The sequence below is a fragment of the Phytophthora sojae genome, assembly GCF_000149755.1.
Source record: "Phytophthora sojae unplaced genomic scaffold PHYSOscaffold_6, whole genome shotgun sequence".
Classification (NCBI taxonomy): domain Eukaryota; phylum Oomycota; class Peronosporomycetes; order Peronosporales; family Peronosporaceae; genus Phytophthora; species Phytophthora sojae.
The window spans coordinates 4,141,525-4,162,825 of NW_009258120.1; the positions used below are offsets into that span (position 1 = coordinate 4,141,525).

The window sequence follows — 21,301 nt, forward strand, 5'->3', positions numbered from 1 at the left end:
CGACTTTCAAGCGCATACAATTCGACAACCCTTTCGTGCACTAATGAACATGCTGAGATAGAAGCAGTTTCTCTACATGATCTGGGAACAATCCGGATCTTGAAGCTGAGTTTCGATCGCTTCAAGCGCTTACAATGCTATCACAAGGATACATGAATTCTATCTTTGAGAACGTCCTGTCGGTCTACTCAAATACAAATTCACTTCTGAACTTGTTGTGACAGTATTTCAGCTTTAAAATAACTCGCAAACCTCCCCAAGGACTTGTCCACGCTGTGCCTTGGCGACTCTCGCTTTACTGGTAGCCTCGACAGCTGCTGAATCTAAGCAAATTGAAGTCTTTTCATTTCAATGTGGTATTAATACAGTATGGTCGACAAAGAAGACAGCGACTCCAACAAGACGAGAATTTGAAGTGTCAAAGGTCTGGTTGAGACAATAAAATGGAGTAAAGCTGATGGTCTTCAAAAAATTGGAGGTGGGTGCAGCGGACAGGTCGTGTTACATGAGAATGCGCGCAGCGCAACAATGTGGAGACCCGCAGCTCGATTCGCGGCTGGGGATTTACAACACTGGATGGATGGGCGCATATCAAAACGGTAAGTGCTCACGACGGTGTAGTTCACCGCATTAACGCTATGTAGTGGTAGCTTGCCAGCGACGTAAACGAGCGAAGGCGAGAACTTTGTATTTGAAGTCGTTAGTATCTCTAAGTGACTACGATACAAAAAAATTGAAGGTGGGCGCGACCGATTCCAATGTCATAAAGACCTGAATTCGAAAGTGGTGCGAAGCCATGTTCAAGGCTACACGAGGCAAGAGGAACCTTCATGTTGCTACCGCTCCTCTAATTAACGACTTGTTATGGAGACGGAGTACACAATTTGTCGGCCTCTGCTGCGAAACAAGAACCAAACCAAGCTTGTCGACTGCAGAACGCGAGACTATTTTTTGCAAATTGCGCACGCGATCTGGGATGCATTGACTTCAATGTTGGACGCAATGATCGACGAGGGGCTTTGCCATGGGATACCCTTTCAGCAGATCATCGATCTCTATCAGTCGCATGCACGAATATTGTAATAAGCTACTGTATTGATAACGCTTCGGGGGCGATCTTGCTTAGTTGTGCAACGAATTCTCCGCCTTGCCTAGAATTTAGGCGTCCATCTCGGTGCAAAGTGAAGCTAGCACTAATTGTATTCTTCGCCTAGCGATGCAAACTGATTATGGCAAACTATCGGCAGAAGCATCGACAGTACTGAAGGCTTCAGTCTGAAGCATCATCTAACTAGTATGAAACCGTATAGATGGGCAGATGCATGTTTTGATCGTACTTTGCCCGCTACTCGACGTTGAAGCCTCAAGCAATCGACTGTTTGAGTATCTCATTCTGTACCTGCTCTTCATCTTCCGTTATAAACCAAAACCACATAAATAATCGTGTTCTTGATTGATAAGGTAAACTAAAAGTTGCAAATGGTTAAGTTCATATAATAATAATGCTTCGTACACGGTGATCCCGAGCCTGCACTGGGAATCTATGCACGACATCCAGTGTCTCTAAGATTCTCTAAGATTGTGGTTGTACTTCAGTTACAGTACAGCTCAACACAGCTTCAAGCTGTGCAGCACAGCCACCAGCTTTTGCCGATTTGAAATGGCACCTGGCCGTTCATTCTGCAATTCGCATCCTCAGCTTTCGACTGCGTCCCCGGTCCAGGCATGCGTGTCTCCTCTCTTCTCGTAATTGCCGCAGGCTTCTTGCTCGCATCCAGCGAAGCTTTTTCGTCCGAATCCTCCGCCAAGCTGTCGATCCAGAACGCTGCACGCGGGACCCGGTTCTTGAGGACGGCGGCATTGGAGACAACGCGAGACGATGAAGAGAGGGGAGTCACCATGAACTTCGCGGGGCACTTTCGTGGCAATAAGGCGACGAAGAAGTTGCTCAACTTGTGGTACAAGACTGGAGAATCCGAAGCCTCCGTTGCCGCGAAACTCGGAATTTCCAGCGTCCCGCAGGCCTTGAGAAGCCAGCACGAGAACTGGAAGGCGCTTGTCAAGTACAAGAAGCTGCTAGACGACCGCTTCGCGAGGTTTGGTAAGCGCTACTACAATAAGAAGAGGGCAACGGATCAGATGGCGCGGTGGGCTGTTGAAGGTAAATCCGAGGCGTGGGTCGCCGGAAAGCTGGGGATGTCCATGCTGTCCAAGGAACAGATGAAGGTCCACAGGAATTTCAAGGCGTTCGACCTCTTTTTACAGTACCAAAAGGGCGTAGCGAGTGTCCGCGTAGGATAAATCAAGCAGCTTGAGCTGGTTACTATCTACTGTAGCAGACTAAGGGGCTCGCATAAACGAAAATGTTTTTTTTTCCACTTGAACTGGATTGCACTATTAGTTAATGTACGAAAACTAACACAACTCTACGATGTTTTTATGATTTCGAAGTATTAATAAGTACAATTTATACAGATCTACGGTGGATACGTCTTCTCTTCTCCAGCAACGCCAGGCGGGTGAGTGATCTGCACCCCCAGCCTAGTCGTCCAGGTGAAGACGTCGAAATGTACTCCAGCACTTCAAGGTGACCGAACTCAGCTGCACAATCAGTCGTTGAATCTCCACCAACGTGGTGATGCAAGTTCGCACTTTGTTGGGCCAGATAGTCCACCACATCTAAGTTCCCCATGAGCGCTGCGAGCCACAACGGTGTGGCTCCGTCGTCGTCAACAGCATCAAATGAGAAGAGTGTGGAGGATTTCGCCAGCTCTTTCACTAGAGGAAGCAGTCCGAAGAAAGCCGCGAGATGCAGGGCCGTCGTCTTCCGCGGGTCAAAAGACCCAATCATCGACTCACTTGCACCGAAGCGTGGCGCGTCCAGCTCAAACGTGGGGTCTTGTTGCGAGCCACACTTTGCTCCATGACGGAGCAGCAGCTTGACCGTACGCGAGCGTCCATTGCGAAGTGCTCGAAGCAATGGCGTGTCGCCCAAGTCATCGCGTGCATTGATGTCAGCTCCAGCGTCCAGCAGTGTCATCACAGGCCATTCTGCGCCGCTAGGTGGAGAACTGTTGTTCCACTTGATACATCGCTGTCTTCAGTCGTCAGCTTTACGTTGGCACCGTGAGCGATCAGCAACGCAAGTCCAGCCTGCCATCCACCGGCCGCTGCAATGTGTAGCGCCGTCCACCCCGCACAATCGTCCGAGCTAGTCGGATACACGCGCGCATTGACCCACACATCTCCTTGTCTATTCAGAACTACCCGAAGCCGTCGCAGCTTTTGAGCCTTGCAAGCCTCGTGCAGAGCCGTCTCATGATGTCGAGCAAGACCTTGTAAGGACGTGATAGGCTCGTTCCCAGTCGATAGTTCGGTGTCCCAAATGCTCGAATCCCGGTGAAGTCGCTTCATCTTCGTCTTGGATCGACTCGATGATAACGTGGCGTACGTTGCTGTATCATGGGATAACAGCGTCTTCATCTTGTGTAGCCACCAGGTCACTCCACTATACGCGCCGTGGTCCACGAGAGCCTTGGCGACTAGGAAATGACCTCGATGCAGAGCGCACCGCATCGGCGTGGCCCAGTCTTGGGTACGTCGGGCGTCAGCTACCGCCCCAGCGTTAATCAGTGCGTTCACGACTTCCACGTGCGCAGCGTCATGGAGAAGCTGTGGAGGTGAACGGAGCGCCACCTCAGCGTTGGGGTAGTCGCACGCGTGGTGCAGCGGTGTCATGCCTCGAGCGTCTCTGGCGTTGACGTCCACATCACTCCTAGTCACCAGGAATCGTACGATATCCGCTCGACCCAGACGCGCCGCCAAGTGCAGCGGCGTGATCCCTTGTCGTCCTCGAGTGTACTCGTCGGGGTCTAGTGCTGCAGCCGCGACGAGGAACTTGAGCACCTGAACGTGGCCACTTTCGGCCGCAAAGTGGACGCAAGAGCCCAATTCAACTCCGTTCTGACCCAAATCCATCTCCAATGGAGCCAACGCGTCCACGCGCGCCCCATGTTGAAGCAGAAGTTGAAGTACTCCCAGCTGGTTGTAGCGTGCGGCCAGCAGCAGCGGCGTGAAGCCCTGTGCGTTGCAGATCTCCGTGTCGGCGCCGTGGCGAAGCTGCATCTTGGCTGCGTCGGCCCGACCGCAGCGCGCGTACAAGTGCAGCGCCGTGTCCATCATCCACTCGGGCGAATGCTCGCACTGCTGCGGGATCATCGTGGCCTCTAGCTGTCCGGTTGGATTATGAGACGACTGCAACCCAACCAGACAAGTCGCTTGGTCAATGGCTTGAGAAGAAGCACCCACTCCAGAACGGACGCCAAGCGCAGCTGAAGGCGCCGCGAGGGTTACCGCCGCATCTTCAATTGATCAGCGACTTATTCGCAGTGAAGGTCTCATCCTGAGGCAGAGATCAAGCGGCAGTGGGAGAGACCACAAGCAAGTCGCTTTTTTGATGTGCAATGCTGGAGCAGGAGGGGATGGACCCTGAAATGGGTTCGTCAATCGATTGGCGAAAGATTCGATCGAAAAGGAATAGTTACTGCTGCTATAGTGAGAGTAGACGCGAAAACTAAGGCTTCTCCGCGTCTTCAATCTTGGAGTGTGGGGCGGTGCGTTCACATGCACGTCGGATTCAGGAGCCATGATTTTTTATCACTTAAGACTGCGAGCGTTTTTCGAGAAACGAAACGGCTGATTTCGAGCAGCCGAGTGGTGCCCTTGCACGTCGCATTATCGGCATTTGAGTCGACGGCGAAGAGAAATAATGAAACAATGCAAAAAGGAGCTTGAAAAAAGATATCAATGATTGACCGAAGGTAATATCACCTACTCTTCCATTTCCAACTTTTCCAAGACTAAGAATCTTACCTAGTTTTGTTTTACAGGTGCAGCTAACATCTACACGAAGCCAATATTTGGAGTGCGATTCATGCCGAGAGCCGTTTGCAGCGCCCCGAACGGCCTTGAACAAACCAAGCCACCGAAAGTACGAAAGATTGGATCAAAGTTAGATTGGAACCAATTCCAGAGGTCTTATGTGCTTGAACCATTTCTGGGGTCGGAGTTGCGTGGTTTGGAGTTAGAACTACAACCAAGTCCTTGCTGTATTTCGTATCTGCTGGTTGGCCAGCATAGCTCTCAGTTTCAATATTTAGTACTTCAAGTAAATGACAATCGTTGGCATCGGAAGATCCTCGAGTTCTGTCTACGAGACAAACATCGAATCTAAAAGAGGATTTTACCGCTAATGCCTGGAGATGCTTGAAGACAATTTCACAAACGTGACAACATGCAAGCGAGGAATCATGCAACTTGGAAAGAAAAAATATTGAAACACGAAGAAAATTTGTGCGAACCATTCCATGGATGGGGGTCGCTTTTCAGTACGGCAAGTATATTGAAAGCCGCAGCGTTGTGTAGTATCGTTGAGGAGTTGGTGTCTGCTAAAATCCAATGAGGCATCTGCCCAAAGTGATTCTGGAGGCTACATCGACGTTTTGGAGCTTCTGACGAGATCAGTTGAAGCCGCCGTCGAGTACAAATGTGGTAAAGTGGCCTTCTATTTGAGCTTAATTCACTGAGTACAAATGTAGGTAAGCTTAGTAGTTTTAAGGCACATCTGTCTCTCTTGGTAAAGGGCTAATCTACGATCGGAGAGGCGACAGGTTCAAAGTATTTAGGATCTCACGCTGGCTGGACTACATGTATCGTTCTGTCGACGCCAGCCGATTCATGTAAATCCTTCGCGGAACAAGTAAGAGGATGAGGATGACGCCACCTATTGTGCTGCCCGCGTCAAAATGAGGTTGAACGTAAGTTTAGGCACAGATTGTACGCTGGTTGCCTTCACGAGTCTTGCTAATACTTCGGTATTCACTAAACTTGTGTGGCAGCAAATTATGAGGCCTTTCAAGCGTCTATAATCGATTGGTGCTAAGCGGAATATTTGTATTACCATGGGAGACTGCGAGTTTTATGAGTATTCACCGTCAAGGTTTACCACCAAGCCAGCTACTTCTAACCATATTTGAGGAAGCTTAGGGCTACTCAGGTGTTGGCAGACAGCTATTCTACATATACTCAACTCGAAATACGTTGAAAATGAGCGCTTATTATGGTATGCGTACCTTCAGGAAGAATTCAAACCTTTGGTGGTGGTAGAGCAACAAGCTCTTACATCACTGAGAGGCTGTTTCTTGTGGGGAGTATGCTTGCTTAGCTTTGATTGAATACATGTATGCAACTTTCAAGTAAGGACGACATCGCCTTGCTGTTGCTAGTGGCAGGGAGTTTGACGCATTTGAACGAAATCGTTAAGAGTCAGCTGGATGTTACTGGTTTTCAACGTAGATCTCGCTCGCTATCAAATAAGCAATGTCCTGCGTGCTGGACTGGTATTAATAGTTGAAAGCCGGCGATCCCCTTACCAGTAGTGCACGCCCCACTTGTAGCCATGTCAGGGGGTTACAAGTCTGCAACCCAATGTCTCAATCCACACATAATGCTAAGGGTGCGTACTGCAGTTCCGCTGGAATAAAACGTCGGATAACTCTATCCACTGGAACTGAAGCACACGCTGGAATGACCAATCCACTGTTTTGTGTTGCAGTGCGCGATTTTGCTGTCCAGCGGATTTTTGTTGTTGTTGCTATTTTCCACTGTCAAATATTGGAAACAGAGCGTGCATCAGAAGCAAACGTATAGTGGTATTGAGTTGTGGAGGGGACAAACCCGTGTGCCCTGCTTACTGTAGGACGTGGCCCAAACTACCTGAGAGAGTGTCGGCCTGAATGACGGGCTGCCTTCCTACCACAGCGGCGACAGCTTCCATTCCATAACTCCGCGGTCGTGCCACGTCAACCCTCTTCACTGTCTTCGGCATTGCCATCTCCTCCGCCAGCGGTATGCCGCGGGCAGCCACAGAGACGCGCTTGTGAATGGAGTCCACCCACTCTCTTAACGAAAAAGTGTCTTTGCCAGGTGCCATCTGTTCAATCCGCTGGATCCATCCGCTGGATCCATCCGCTGTCTGCCCGAATTCGGGCGGATGAAATCCGCTGGAATATACTCGAATTTCCGCTAGAATTGTATGCAGTACGCGCCAGCTGATCGACCATTCCGCTGTAATGCAAATTCCGCTGAAATTGGGCCCATTCCGCTGGAATTTTGTTGTGCAGTACGCACCCTTAGTCTTCCTCCATGTTTTCGTCTTCGCTGTCACTCTCGCCACTTTCCCCACCACTAAAGATACTGACGTCGCTGTCCGAATCGCGTCCTGCTGTTTCTGCTTCGATATCTCGAAACAGCCTACGACGACTGCTCTTTGGACGCCACGCCAGCGATGACTCATTGATGCGGTTGAACTTGTTTCCATTGCGACCCCCAATTGACACTTCCATGACCATTGAAGGGTGCTTCTCCCGGACAGATGCAAGCAAGGCTTTAGCTCGTCGCGCATATACCCCTCGGCCCAATTCTGCCGCACTCTCGAGTTGTAGGGGTTTGTGATGCGCAGATGAGGCTTCATGGAGCACACCGCAGCGCCTAGAGCGTCCTCGTTTGTCTCCGAAAGCAACTTCAAAAATGCCACTATCACCGCGTAAAACTTTGCGAGTCTGTTGTGCTCGTGGCCGCCGATGCTGATGTTGAATTCACGTTCAGAGACGAACCCACCCGTGTTCACTGCACAACGCAAGTAGTTGAAAATATCATTGCCCGTCAACCGAGCGGGTCCAATCGTACACTGAAGGGAGCACTCGTTGATCCTGCACGGGTTGCTCCTTGTAGTGGTGCCTCGCACCTGGTGTATTGCAGAATGAGTTAGGTTGGATGATGCTAGGATGTCTGTGCTAGGCTAATATGCATGGTAGTTTCGTGTTGTGTAGCTGGAGGGGTCTTTGTGGTCGTCGCAGGCCGTTATCGTCGCCACTGCACTCATCGCAGGTGGCGCCAGCTCTTGCGATCTCCAACAGTCCTCCTCGACCAAGATGATCCGAGTCTACATCTTCTCGTTGTGCGGGTTCATAAACTTGATCATGGCCAGGTTGCGCCCGTGTAGGGTTGCGCCGAGGGGCTTCGTGAAAATGTCGGCCTTCATCTCAGTCGTAGGGCAATAGGTCACGCTGACCTCCTTCTTGCGAATGGCGTCGCGTATGAAGTGAAATTTTATGTTGATGTGCTTCATGCGTGCAGTCGTCACGTCGTTCTCCATGTTCTTGATCGCGCTCTGGTTGTCGATGTACAAGTCGATATTATCATCTTTGCCGTGCAGCTCAAGTTCATTCAGGAGCTGCTTCACCCACAAGCAGTCCTGCACTGCCGTCGCCCCAGCGATGTACTCAGCCTCGGCTGTAGAGAGGGCGACCGTAGATTGTTTCTTGCTGTACCACGAAATAGGCATGGCGTTGATGGTGAGCAGTCCTCCTAAAGTCGACTTTGCGTCCTTGCCCCCGGCCCAATCTGCATCGCTGAAGATGGCTGTCTCAATAGTGTGTAAGGTGCCTGCGGCCGGGGAAAGTGCAACCTCAACTCGCGCGTGCCGCGCAAGTAGCGCAGGATACGTTTGACTGCAGTCCAATGAGTCGACGTAGGCGTTGAGACGAAACGCGCCAGGCATCGTGATGTCTGGTCGAGTGCATTTGCTAATCCATAGTAGTGACCCAATGGTCTCCCGCATGATGCTAGTGTCGTAGAAGGGCTCGCTGTCCTCTCCGCTCAGATCCCGAGTTGACTCCATCGGCGTAGTCACGGGGCGGCTATTCTCCATGCCGCACTTCGCCAGCAAACCGTCAATATTGGCTGTCTGGTGGAGGTAGATGCCGCAGTCGCTCTGCTCAATGTTATTCCCAAGCACTTCTTGGCTGGACCCATGTCCTTGATCTGAAATTGGCTGGCGAGCTTCTGCATCGTCCAGTCGGAATCGCCCTCACGCTGGCTGACGACCACCGCATCATCGACGTAGAGGCCCAGTACAGTTAGCTTGCCATCATGCCAACGAAAATACAAGCACGGGTCAAGCTGGCTCCTCCTGAAGCCAAGTTCCAGTAAGTAGCGGTGTATAGTGTCGTTCCACAACTTACCGCTCTGTTTAAGGCCGTAGAGACCCTTTCGCAGCAGTAGGCATTTGCCCATGGGTAATTGGAGTCCAACAGGGGCGCGCATGTAGATGGGTCGATCGAGGTCTGCTCGCAGGTATGCGTTAGCAACATCTCCTTGTCGAATGACGGCATACCACTGAGATGCGAGGGCCACAATGAACCGCAGGCTCGCGATCTTGAGCACGGGCGCAAAGGTCTGTGCGAAGTCAATGCCAAACTTTTGAGTGAAGCCGCGCGCTACCAGCCGCGCTTTGAACCGTTCCAATTCGCCTTTGTTGTCAAACTTGAGCTTGAACACCGATTTTGCACTTAACAGATTTCCATCAGTAGGAATGTCCACAATTTCCCAGGTAGCGTTCTTCGATATTGCTCGAAGCTCTTCTTCGATTGCCTGCCATCACTCCTGCCAATAAGGGCTGTTCATTGCCTCCCCCATAGTTACTGGCTCCTTGATCCCGTCACGCTCTAGTAGTACCGCAAAGGCAGTACCCTCCTTGAGTACGATAGTGAGCAGGACAGATGCCGGAGTGGCGAACTCTTCGAGAAACGATTGGGGCAGCCGAACGTCATCGCGTGGTAGTGCTCGTGTACCTCGATTCAGGCCAAAGATGCGCTGGATGGCACGCGACGTAAGTTGATGCTGCTCTGCAGGGCTACCAGCCCGTGCTTCCTCACCATTAGCGTCATGTGGGGTGTTGGTTTCGTGCTGTTGATCGCCAGCTTCCTCCTCCTTGCCGCTATTGTCTGCGTCGACAGCGTCCATGTATCGCCCCACGGCTCGCGAGTCCAGACGGTCAATATTCCGGATGTGTGTTGTAGAAATAACACGTTTGGTTCGCGGGATGAGAACACGGTACGCTTTCTTCTTGAAGTCGATGCCAATAACAACTCCTCTTTCAGCGCGCTTTTTTGCTGATCGCTTCGTTGCATGAGCGATGTGGCTCGTACACTTCGAGCCGAATTTGAGGATGTACGAGACACTGGGTCGTTTTCCGGAGAGGGCCTCAATGGGAGACGCATGGTCGGCGTTCGCTCGAGTCGGCAGATAGTTGCGAATGTAGCTCGCATACAGAACAGCATCGCCCCAAAATCGCTGTGGCAACGCCGAGGCCCAGAGTATCGCTCGGGCGGAATCCATGACAGTCCGGTGAAAACGCTCTGCTTTTCCGTTTGATGATGACATGCCCGCCTCCGTTTCTTGGTGGAGAATACCCCGGTTGCGGAGGAAGCGGCCGAGTCTGGTGCTGCCAAATTCACCACCACCGTCTGAGCGAATCATCTTCACCTTGGTGTCGTATTGTCGCTCAAACTCGCTAACAAAGTCCTCCAAATGCCCTTCCGCGTCGCTCTTTTTGCGGAGCAAGTAGACGCGATTGTAGTTCGTAGCGTGGTCTACAATGGTCAAAATGTGTTTGTGACCGAGCCGATCCGGGGTCATGTCCGTCTTCAGGTCAACGCACAAGGTAGCGCCCGGTTCGTCCGTTGGGGCAGATGTAGAAGTATCCTGCTTGTTCTTCGCGCGTCGAGCTAATTTCGCTTCACCGCAGTTCATGCAGAAATCCACCTTCCGATTAGAGGCAATCATGCCTTCAACGAGGTTTTTGTCAATCATGCGTACCAGATCCTGGTAGTTCACGTGCCCCAGGCGTTCATGCCACTGCTGAAGCGTAGAGGTCGTCATTGCTGCGAAGGAGGCCGCGCCTTGCTCGATTCCAACAGACCAAAGCCCAGTCGAGGCTGAATTACCCACTTCGGCAACAATCTTGCCCGTCTTGTTCGTAATTGTACACTGCTCCTCATCAAAGGTGCAGGTGTAGCCTCGAGCGGTGAGTTGAGCCACTGAAATCAGGTTGCGGTCAATACCTTTTGCGAAGTACACGTTTTCTAGCAGGACAGTACGAGGCACTCCTTCTGCCATCGTCGTGATGACAGTCTTTCCCTTCTCAGTAGCGGCGACAAGATCTCCATTCGCCACTCGCACCGACAGGAATGCTGGCTCTATCGCGAAAAGTTGGTCACGGTCGATGCAAAGGTGGTGAGTTGCTCCCGAATCCACTGTCCAAACATTTCCTCTCGTGGCAGAAGCGCCGCGCTCGGCATCGTCGGCAGCGACCCAGACATAGCCTTCATCATCAGAATCTCTGGATGTGTCGTCATCATCAGCAGCGGCTACGTTCGCACTTCCTCTGGTGGCTAGTTGTTTTGCCTGTTCCACGAGTGGACACGTGAAAATCTTGTGACCAGGCTTCCCGCACACATGGCAATGTATTTCACCACGATGACCAGCGGCGGCAAAGGCTTGGCCGTTATTTTGCTGCTGCGGACGTCGATCCGAGTTGTCGTTGTTGTTTCGCTGGTTACGCCAATGCTGATCGTCATTGTGGCGATTTCCGCTGCGGTGGCCATGAAAATTCGGGTTCCGGCGGTCAGCATGACGGTTTTTGCGTTCATCTCGCTTCGCACCACATCTGCGCCCGTCACCTTTCAGCTTGTATAGCAGTCGCTTCATGCGATCGGTTTCCGCAACGTAATCGCTTGCGTCGTCGGGCACTGAAGACAACAGCGTGGGCGCTAACTCGGGGCATGCATTGTTTCCGAATACCTCCATGACCATCTTGGTCTGATCACCTTCGATGAGGCTCTCGATGAAGTTCAAGTATTCCAGGTAGTCATGCCACGTATCGCCTTCACGCTTGTTACGCTGCATCTTCGTGCTGAGTTCGAGTTGGCTTAGTTTACAGCCAAACTCTGCACGCATCGCGCGCTTCACATCTGAGTACGGCATGCTGTCACCATTATGACGGCGCTGCCACTCTGAGTTCTTCTTGTGATAGTACCTAGACGCTTTCCCCTCGAGGAAGTTGACAATCACCGAAGCCTTGATGTCGCCGGTCCAGGTGGATCCGTTCACGAGCTCCTCCGTCCTTATTGCATGCTCGAACTCGTGGATGAAATTCTCGAAGCCAGCTCCTAACCCAGGGTAAACCTCGTTTCCCTTGAAGTTCGAGCAGCGTACGTCCTTGATTTTAGGCTTCTTCGGTGATGGAGGTGCGGTTTCCATGCTAGTATCCGACATGGAGGGGGCACGGGGCGCTCGCGTCGCGAGCTGCTTCTTCAGTTCTGCCAGCTCGGGCTGCAGTCGAAGGATGAGCTGGAGCTGGTCGTGCTGCTCCATTGTCTCTTGGTCCGAAGGGTCGAAGTGCAGGTCGTCTGGCAGTCCTAGGCGAGTATTCCTTCCATCTTGGTGGTCTTCGTCAGCCTCGTTAGCACCTCGCGCCTCCGAGTATTCTTCAAGGTCTTCGTGGTCGCCTCGCGACTTCACTGGTCGCTGCAGAAGGCGAGCCAGTTGGGCTCATAACCTGAAGGGAGCACTCGTTGATCCTGCACGGGTTGCTCCTTGTAGTGGTGCCTCACACCTGGTGTATTGCAGAATGAGTTAGGTTGGATGATGCTAGGATGTCTGTGCTAGGCTAATATGCATCGGTAGTTTCGTGTTGTGTAGCTGGAGGGGTCGTTGTGGTCGTCGCAGGCCGTTATCGTCGCCACTGCACTCATCGCAGGTGGCGCCAGCTCTTGCGATCTCCAACATACACTTTCGCAGCCACTTGAGACCCGCAAGAGCCTCGAGTGTGCAGACCGTCACCGTGTCGATGGGCCTCATGTTGTCGAGCTGCTCATCTGACGCGTCCACCATTTCAATACATTCCAACAGCGAGCAGTGTCAAGCCGCGGCTTCCCAGAATTCATCTCTGTACACAAAGGGGTCCACGTATCGCTCCTCTCCTTCCTCGTTGGCGCAATGATCAATCTCAATGTAGAGCTTTGTCAGGGCAGGGCATGCTCGCAGCGCGTCGCCAGGGCTTGTAGCCGAATTGCCGTATCCCGGGTGTCTGTCATATCGATCGACTCTCACGACCGATGCGGTGAAGTGGCGGAGGTAGCTCTCGTACCACCACTTCATATTCGCCGAAAGCGACAGCGATGTCAGCTGCGGCTTCACATACTCTCCAAATATACGGAAAAATGGGTCACCGAACGGGACGACACTCCAGTTGAACGCCCGTAGCGCCGTGCACGAAGCGTTAAACGCTTTCCACGTCTCCAGCGAAATCGACCACATTTCTTCGCACGACGCTATATCTTCAGCGCCTGCTCGTATCCGTCCACGTACTCGATTCTCGGGCAGAACCTCGTCACCGCCTCGATATATTGCGGGCAGCATCTCACATGTTCCTCGTCCTCCTCACAAGTCGGCATCGTCAGCTGCCGCAGTCCTCCACAGCTCAAGTGCCACTTCTCCAGCGCAGGAACTAGAGCCACCAATAATTTTCTAACCATCACCTCCGTAACAGTGCCGAAAAGATCAATTTTACTCGGCAAAATGAGGATTTCCAGGCTCCGACAGGATTGCGAGGCCGCTGTTAGGATTCGCGGGATGTGGCGACTGAGCAGTGGGACTTCAGTCAGGTCCAGTCTCTTGAGTCCTGGCATGTAGCCGAACAACGTTTCCCAGTCGATGTCCAGCTCGTCTAACTCTGGGGCTCAGGGTCGCTGAAATCAAAGTTTCTCGGGTCGTGCGGCCCGCGACTTGGCTCGTACGGACCCAACCGCAGTCGGAAGTCACGCACTGGAGCTCCGTATTCTTTTATTTCTTCTAGGACTTCCTCTACGTCTTCAGGACCCGCGAAATCCTCCAGACCTTGATAAAATATTCCATCTTGAAGGGTTTCCGCCATGGGGGCGATGAGGGCGTGGGTGGCTTTGCACACCAGCGCCAGCTCTTGCAGACGCTTCATGGGGAGCACCCGCTTGTGAGGGCCCAGGTCTGGCTGCAGGTCCTTGATGGCATACTGGAGGATGGACGCGAGTAGGGGCGGAGGCAACGACTGCAGCATTTGTTGCCGACGGATATGGAAGATACCCCACGAAATGATTCAAATAAATATTGTGAAAAGGATATCACTTTGAAGAGGTTTTAAGATTGCCCAAATAACATTTTGTTTAAGCCAATCATATAAGAGATCGAGGTTAAGCCAATCATATAAGAGATCGAGGTAAAGCGAAGTCCACCTATGATATTTAGCCCTTTACCTTTTTCAAACGAGATAATATGGCGCTGCAATTTACTAACTGTATTCGCTCTTTGGTTTCCGTTTGTGCAGCAATTTAGGAACTCTAATTTAACCTATTGCCAAAACTATAACGACCAGAATACTGCTACACTCTATACATATAGTAAAATTCACCAAGGTCGAACAGGTGAAATGAAAACAACTCTCGAGACGATGGATATTTTTCCATTCAATATCTATGCCACCCGTGCAGCCAATGTAGGTTTATACCAGAAACAACTAGTCTTACCGTTAACTACGAGTTCATACCTATAAGCACTAGGAAGTCATACCAAAAAATACGCGTTCATACGAGATCGTACTCGTACATTTTGGTATCAACTCGTACTTTTTTAGTATGATTCACTTCGTAATTCGCCCAGATCAAAAAAATTTGCCGATCATATATTTTTTAGAAAAAGTGTAATCTTGGTGTGGCATGCCCTGATTGATCAAATAACACCAAATAAACCTCAATTGTTGTTTCAGCACAAAGAAGTTGCTTCCGATGACGGCCCATACAAATTCCTAATACAGAGATTCGACTTCCTCGGACTGAAACAACGTCTCACGGCGGCCGAAAATCATTATATAGGGTTCGGGCTATTTCCATACAAACTTCTTGATAGTGCCTAGGAGAGGCTACTATTGAGGTGTTATTTCAGTCAGAGTCTTCCTCTCGAAAAATGTTACAATAATCAAATACTTTGAAAAGTTATGGACGAGTTGTAGTCGCTACTGATGCAGCCATTTGAACTTGAACGTGTAGTCGGTGCCTGTACGTATACCAAAAAAATGTATTCGGTGCGGTTGTTAGACAAACTGGCATCGACAAGAAAAGCTGACAAAAGCGTTTTCGTTTTCGTACCAACATGCTCGATAGAGGACTGCAGCACGTAAATGATCCATAGTACGAATTGACCTTGCACCACACGCCACTCCTTGTGCAGAACGAAGCGTAGTATTGTTCCTGGAGTGAGCTGAAATCGTCGAGTAAGCACAACCAAGAGCAGCACGAAGGAAACCAACTGCAGCAGCCCGTAAATCATCACGCTGCGAACTGTGTTTGCCAGATCGGTCTCGGACATTTCGTGCAGATACGGGAAATACTTGCGGTTTGGCAGGTGGTACACTGTCGCAATGTAAATCACTGAAAGAATAGCCATCGTTAGCGAGTTTGCAGAAAGAAAACAGCAATAAAGCATTATCTTTGGGCTTACCATAGACCATTGGCACCATCACCTCCGTGTACTCAACCAGCAGCAAAAATTCAACTCGACGTAGGAGGCGGCAGGTTTGATGCACGAAGTTCTGCCGTTCTTTAGGGGAAAGCTGCTCCATGATGCGAATAGAGGACGTACGGGAAGCCATCTCATCAACACTAGGACCGCGACGGAATGGGGAAAGTGAGCTTGTCACCGCCGGTACAATCGCGTTCATTTTGACTGACGCTTTCTTCATCCAGATTTTTGACGGCGAACTAGGCGAGTCCAATACGTTCTCACTGTTTTCATTGGCCTCGTGGGTAGGCCACGGCGTGACGGCTGCTGTAGCTTGAAGCTCCCGCGTACCTTCTGCTTCAATTAGGGTATCGGGATGCTGGCGGTATGCAATGAGCGCCGCGATTTCCACCATTTGAACTCGCGTAGCTCTCCCCAACTTTGAATTTAGCGCATCAATATGCACGATCGTGTTCTGAAGTCCGTAGAGCGCCGCGCAGGCTCCAACAAAGTCGGCCATCATGAGCGTCGTAGTCACCGACATGGACGTCGAGTTGCGCATACAACTCGACACGAAGAGCGCGTTGAACACATCGACGTTGAAAGCGATAAACACCGGCTGCAGGTCGGACGCGTGCGCTGTGGTACGATACAGGAGCAACTTTTCCATCATCTTGATAATCGGAAGCGCAAAAGTGAGCAGCAATTGCACGCTGGCGTATTCTCTAGCACACAAGAAGGCGTAGTAAAACAACGGATACACGACCGCTAAGCTGGAGGCTGCGTAGATGAAGATGGCGTGCTTTTTCAGGCATTGACGGACAGTGGCGCTCGCGCGACATGTGGGGCCAATGTAAATCCAGAGTCCTCCGACGATAAGCGAGATCCACACCATGTCCAGCGTCAAGTACGAGAATGGGACGGGAAATCCAACCGCTAACGCTACGGCGAAGTAGAAGCCCGTATACACTGCTGAAATCCCCGCCGACATGATGTAGAGCCACACTTTTCGTTCTGGAATGGCGGGTGGTGCATTGGCAGCAGCAAAGCCAGGGTGAACGAGCCCATGATCAGCCAGCACCGGACCCAGAACATCCCGTTGGCTCGCGGCCCATCTTCTGGCGGGGCTAATGGGATAGCGTCGGAGGCCAGCGCGATAATAAGGCACGGTACTGGGGTTGCTACCGCCACAACGACGTTGAGTACTGCTGAGGTGATGCTGGAGCTCTGATGGTCGAGGAAGTGGTGCAATACCTGCAGTCGCTCGAGCGAGTACGCGCCCTTGTGTTCGACGTGCACCGCGTACCATGTCCGCCAGCACGCGTCGTAGACGCCCCAAACAAGCCGCCAAAACATTGTTTGGAGTGATGAAGACTAATGTTAGAGCAAATAATAGCATGTATGCTTGTGGCAGGGGACCATTCGAAGCCTAATTTTGAGTTGATTCAGGCAGCTAGAAACCGTCAAGTTGTGGCCGTTTGTGCTTTATAATAGTCTTTCGATTGACTGACTAGAGCAAACACTCGAACCATTTCAGTGGCATCTTCGCCTTATTGAGAAATGCGTCGCCGCCTCGAAACTGCATGTCGTAGTGGTTGAGTTTCGTCCGATAGAAGCGGTCCGTGTACGTATCTCCAAATTTGGACGCCTCAATCCCTGCCGAGCAGCTCTCAAACTCCACTACGCCGTCATTTTTGCTCGATTTGTGCGGGATCAGGTGGCCCAGGACCCAAAAGTTGACTTGGTACGCTGAGAGTATCCCAGAAAAGCTCTCGCTGCACATGAGAGCCGACACGTTTGTCCGATACGCCTCTCGAGCGGATTTATACGCCATTCGCAGGTAGATGGAGCTGTACGCTCCGTCCTCGTATACCACCGACTTGGACGCAACACTCACGGGGCATTGGCTTTTGTACTCCGCCAGTAATTCCGCCAGGAAATTCGTGCTCCCGACGCAGGTGTCTTGAGCAAAGTCGGATCCCATGCTGCCTCGCATCGGCGCTGCCGCACTAATCCATGTCGAGCTTGGAGACAACGCACACAGTCCATTCGCCAACGCTCCAGCTAACATGAGCCCTCCCATTGAGTGTGTCACCAGAATCGTATCATTAATGAGGAAGTCCGAGCTCGTATTGCTCACTGCAAGTGCCCTATCGCAAACTTTCCGCTGTTGAGTAACGTTCATCCACGTGTTGTTGATCGTGTTGAGGTGCGTATACTTGATCGAGGAGCAGCACGGCGTGTGGTTGGTGATATTCCCCCAGTATGTCGAGGAATCCTCGTTGTCCGGAGTCTCATCCTTAACACCGAGACCGTGGATGAAGATGCACGGACGTGGAGTGGACTTACACGAACATACAGGATCGTCGTCATACCAGAGAGAGATGTCAGCTGCCAGTTTCCGCGAACCATTCACCGTCACTGAGGTTCCCGTCAGTAGCGACTTGCTTGTTGCCGTCACGGCGTTCGACTCCACTTCGGCTCCACACTTTTCCGAGCTGTCAGTCTTTGGAGACACGATACTCACTCGACTCTCGAGATACTCCACGTCAATATCCACGTCCCGACTGTACATCTGAAACCCGGAGTCGCTGACAGCGCAGACAGCGAAGTCGAAACCACTCACGGACGCCTTATACACGTTGCCAACAGGACAGTTGATCTTAGCTCTCGCACTTGTGGAAACACTTGAGAGAGCCGTAGCTTCGTTCAATGCTGAAACTATGGCGTTGATCTGAGGGAAGTCGTCCATGTCCGAGCTTAAACACTCCACCGAAGATGCCGCAGGGCCTGCTTCGAGACCACCGCTCCTCAAGTACCCAACTCCATCCACCAGAGTGTAGTTGTACTCGATTGCGTCTTCTTGGAAAGTGGCGAAAACGTCGTACAGGACGCTGGTTCCATTAGCAGCCATGACTGGGTTAGCGTAGACGGAGAAATCATCGTGGCCGTAGATGTCCATGGTGTTGCGCTTGAGCTTGAAGTGGAAACGCAGCGAAGGCCAGTCTCTAGTCTCCGATGCAGACGAGCTAAGCTTACGCGCCTGAAGCATCAAATTCTCTTCGTTCTGCGTCGCACTTGTCGGCACCGAGAGCGTCAAGTAGATCACCAAGACGACAAAGCCAAGCATCGACGGCATTTTGGCCACCGACCGCCACGAGCTGCAGCGACGGAAATCAGCAAATGGGAAGCCCTTCGCTGTACCGGCACGCAGTGACCAGCGTAGGACTGCATGATTACATGCCGAAGTTCAATGGAGAACCAATCGCCCTAAGTTTAAGCAGATCAGTTCCGCGCAGCCGACCAGACCTCGATTCCGTATATTTCGCATGTCAGCTGAGGAATTGTGTATTATGCCAGGGCTTTCCTGTAAGATTGGCCAGGGTTTTGATGATGGACTGCACCTACACGTACCGTACCGGTACGGTGTACAGTACATAGGTAATATACCACCGGCACAATACACATGAAATATGTAAGGTGGCCTACATGCGCACAGTGTGTGTAGTGTAGTGTAGTGACTACGGTGGCCGTAGGGGGGGGCATGAAAACCCCCTGAACCAGAGGATTTTCAATACCCGAGCAAGAAATGTCCGCAAGAAAAGCCAAAAGGGGTCGGACTTTGCTCGCGTCGAAGTATCGGCACACACCACGATCGAATTGCCAAGTTGTAATGAAGCTTTTTGGTAGATATCATTTATGTACATAAATCGAGGAGTTAAACACATATTATGCAGGTAGGTACAGTAGTGTACCGCTTGCAGGGAATTCCGGTCTGATCAGATGGAGGGAGGCACGTTGAAGATTTTCTCGTGGTTTGGCTTATAAACAACTTCACTGGGTGAGCAGTCTTGAGGAACCCCACGCAGAACTCGGTACAACTTGACAGCGTAGAGATTGATCCGCTTGAGTAAAGCTCACGTTAGCATGCTTACAGGTTGCGTCTGCCTTCGGGAAGCAGGAAGATATTCCACACTTATTCGGAACAGTGGACGAAAAGATGCAGCTGCAAATATATTTTTTAAGTTATCTCTATTGCTTCGAAGTATTCTCTTGAGACGCTAGTATAACCACATTTACATCCATTTTACAGCAGGCATTCAAACCATTTCAGAGGCATCTTTGCCTTGTCGAACGGCGCATCGCCCTCCCGGAAGGTCATGTCGTAGTGGTTGAGTCTTGTACTGTAGAAGCGATTCTGCCAAGTGGGGCCAAACTTTGAGGCTGGAAAGCCGCCCGCACAGCTCTCGAACTCCACCATTCCATCATTTAGCTTGGTCTTGTACGGGATCAAGTGGTGCATCGCCCAGAACTTGGGCTGGTAGAACGATACCAGACCGACGTCGCTCTCACTGCACATTAGCCCGTCCACCTTCTTCTGGTACACGCTCTGAGCAGCTTTGTACGCAGCATTAAGACCGGCTGAGCTGCAGTTGCCGTTCTCTGTCGACATCGACTTGATCGCGGCTTGAATTGGGCACATCCCGAAAACATCAGCATACTGTTCAATGATAGCGTTGGTGTTGTCGGCACATGAGGCTTGGAAATAGTCGGAGGCCATGCTCCCACCCATGGGTCCTGCTAGACCCATCCAGGAGGAACTGGCAGCGAGGCCGCACTTCTTAGTGGCAATTGCTCCAGCCAGGATGAGATTCCCCATTGAGTGGGTGATGATAATTGTGTCGGAAATCACAGACTTGGTGCTAGAGTTGCTCACTGCGAGGGCTCGATTGCAGACTTTCCGTTGCAGTGCAGCATCCGTCCAGGCGTAGTGCTCCGTATCCAAGACCGCGAACTTAATCGACGAGCAGCACGGCGCGTGTTCCTGCACCTCATCCCCCCAGTAGTCTTCAAAGGAGTCTTGGCTGCGTGGAAGTTCCTCCTTGATGCCCAGCCCATGGATGAAAATACACGGTCTTCGGGCAGATTTACACGAGCACGTCGATTTCTTCCCCCACGAGAAGTCGAAGGCAGCCTTCAGCTTCCTCGTGCCACGAACAGCATCAGCATCGAGCTTTCCAGTGAGTAAAGCCTGCCCCACCGACGTCACGGAAATGGGTAGCGCCGTCTTGGGGCATTCACGTTCCACACCGAAGTTCATAGACGCCTCTAAATACTCCACCTCGATATCCATGTCACTGCTTCGCATCGTGAAACCTGATGGCTCAGCGGCACACACCGCGAAGTCGATGCCCCTACTGAGGCCTTGTACAGTCGACCTGTCGAGCACTGTACACCGTGGGGATCACTTGAAGCCTCTGTAGCTCCATTCAGCGCAGCCACGATATTGTTGATCGGAGGGAGAGAGCTAGACTCTGACTCCAAGCACTTCGTCATCGGAGCGGTGGTCGTGCCTGAACTGCTTGACAAATAGGCGGTCCCGTCGACCAGCGTGTAGTTGAACGTCGTAGAGCCCTTTGCGAACGTGGCGAAGACGTCGTAGAGCACCCTGGCGCCGTCTTTAGACACGGTGGGCTCGGCGATCATGTCGAACTCGTTGTGACCGTAAACGTTGGTAGACTTGCGCTTGAAACTGAAGTGGAAGCGAAGTGACGGCCAGTCGGGCGTAGTCTCATTCTGGGAGTTCTTCTGCTGGTGCGGAGTCTGTATCCTGCCGTGAGACGCTGTAACCACGGTCGTCGCGAGTGCTGCATGCAGCATGACTGCTACGAGCGCCACCACGCCGGCAAGAGAGGACGGCATTCGACCTCTCTCTGTGAATGACTTTCCTGTTGTTCGGTCGAATAGAAAAAGCGAAATAATGTGTCACCGCTGTTTCGTGGCCACTTTCCTCAAAGATGCTGCTGTGAATAGCCGAGGTCTATGCAACAGTGCGTCATAGAGAGGAAGACAGAGCCTAAGAAGCAGG

At 51.6% G+C, this 21,301-nt stretch overlaps 9 protein-coding genes across 9 annotated transcripts; 1 reads left to right on the top strand and 8 right to left on the bottom strand.

The window, feature by feature from the left end:
- Positions 1 to 1,718: 1,718 nt before the first annotated feature.
- Avh1b-110 (Avr1b-1 avirulence-like protein) lies at positions 1,719 to 2,301 on the top strand (the record flags this gene model as incomplete). The annotated part of the gene is made up of 1 exon (XM_009533360.1): positions 1,719 to 2,301. Exon 1 carries the CDS (start codon positions 1,726 to 1,728, stop codon positions 2,299 to 2,301), a length of 576 nt encoding a protein of 191 aa, XP_009531655.1. The 5' UTR covers positions 1,719 to 1,725.
- Positions 2,302 to 3,638: 1,337 nt separating this feature from the next.
- Positions 3,639 to 4,179, bottom strand: PHYSODRAFT_317026 (hypothetical protein; the record flags this gene model as incomplete). The annotated part of the gene is made up of 2 exons (XM_009533361.1): positions 3,639 to 3,672; positions 3,719 to 4,179. The coding sequence occupies 2 exons, from the start codon at positions 4,177 to 4,179 to the stop codon at positions 3,639 to 3,641; spliced, it is 495 nt and encodes a 164-aa protein (XP_009531656.1).
- An 8,643-nt stretch (positions 4,180 to 12,822) lies between these two features.
- Positions 12,823 to 13,221, bottom strand: PHYSODRAFT_512175 (hypothetical protein; the record flags this gene model as incomplete). The annotated part of the gene is made up of 1 exon (XM_009533362.1): positions 12,823 to 13,221. The coding sequence occupies one exon, from the start codon at positions 13,219 to 13,221 to the stop codon at positions 12,823 to 12,825; it is 399 nt and encodes a 132-aa protein (XP_009531657.1).
- Positions 13,222 to 13,391: 170 nt separating this feature from the next.
- PHYSODRAFT_389708 (hypothetical protein) lies at positions 13,392 to 13,583 on the bottom strand (the record flags this gene model as incomplete). Its single annotated transcript, XM_009533363.1, has 1 exon — positions 13,392 to 13,583. A coding segment is annotated over one exon (192 nt), but the record flags the coding sequence as incomplete, so codon positions are not given.
- Positions 13,584 to 13,630: 47 nt separating this feature from the next.
- On the bottom strand, positions 13,631 to 13,996 carry PHYSODRAFT_303465 (hypothetical protein; the record flags this gene model as incomplete). The annotated part of the gene is made up of 1 exon (XM_009533364.1): positions 13,631 to 13,996. The coding sequence occupies one exon, from the start codon at positions 13,994 to 13,996 to the stop codon at positions 13,631 to 13,633; it is 366 nt and encodes a 121-aa protein (XP_009531659.1).
- Positions 13,997 to 14,947: 951 nt separating this feature from the next.
- Positions 14,948 to 15,553, bottom strand: PHYSODRAFT_511694 (hypothetical protein; the record flags this gene model as incomplete). Its single annotated transcript, XM_009533365.1, has 3 exons — positions 14,948 to 14,988; positions 15,081 to 15,362; positions 15,433 to 15,553. The coding sequence occupies 3 exons, from the start codon at positions 15,551 to 15,553 to the stop codon at positions 14,948 to 14,950; spliced, it is 444 nt and encodes a 147-aa protein (XP_009531660.1).
- A 336-nt stretch (positions 15,554 to 15,889) lies between these two features.
- On the bottom strand, positions 15,890 to 16,447 carry PHYSODRAFT_390980 (hypothetical protein; the record flags this gene model as incomplete). The annotated part of the gene is made up of 1 exon (XM_009533366.1): positions 15,890 to 16,447. A coding segment is annotated over one exon (558 nt), but the record flags the coding sequence as incomplete, so codon positions are not given.
- A 495-nt stretch (positions 16,448 to 16,942) lies between these two features.
- PHYSODRAFT_513340 (hypothetical protein) lies at positions 16,943 to 20,566 on the bottom strand (the record flags this gene model as incomplete). Its single annotated transcript, XM_009533367.1, has 2 exons — positions 16,943 to 17,242; positions 19,820 to 20,566. 2 exons carry the CDS (start codon positions 20,564 to 20,566, stop codon positions 16,943 to 16,945), a joined length of 1,047 nt encoding a protein of 348 aa, XP_009531662.1.
- Positions 20,567 to 20,628: 62 nt separating this feature from the next.
- PHYSODRAFT_394585 (hypothetical protein) lies at positions 20,629 to 21,045 on the bottom strand (the record flags this gene model as incomplete). The annotated part of the gene is made up of 1 exon (XM_009533368.1): positions 20,629 to 21,045. A coding segment is annotated over one exon (417 nt), but the record flags the coding sequence as incomplete, so codon positions are not given.
- Between the last annotated feature and the right edge of the window lie 256 nt (positions 21,046 to 21,301).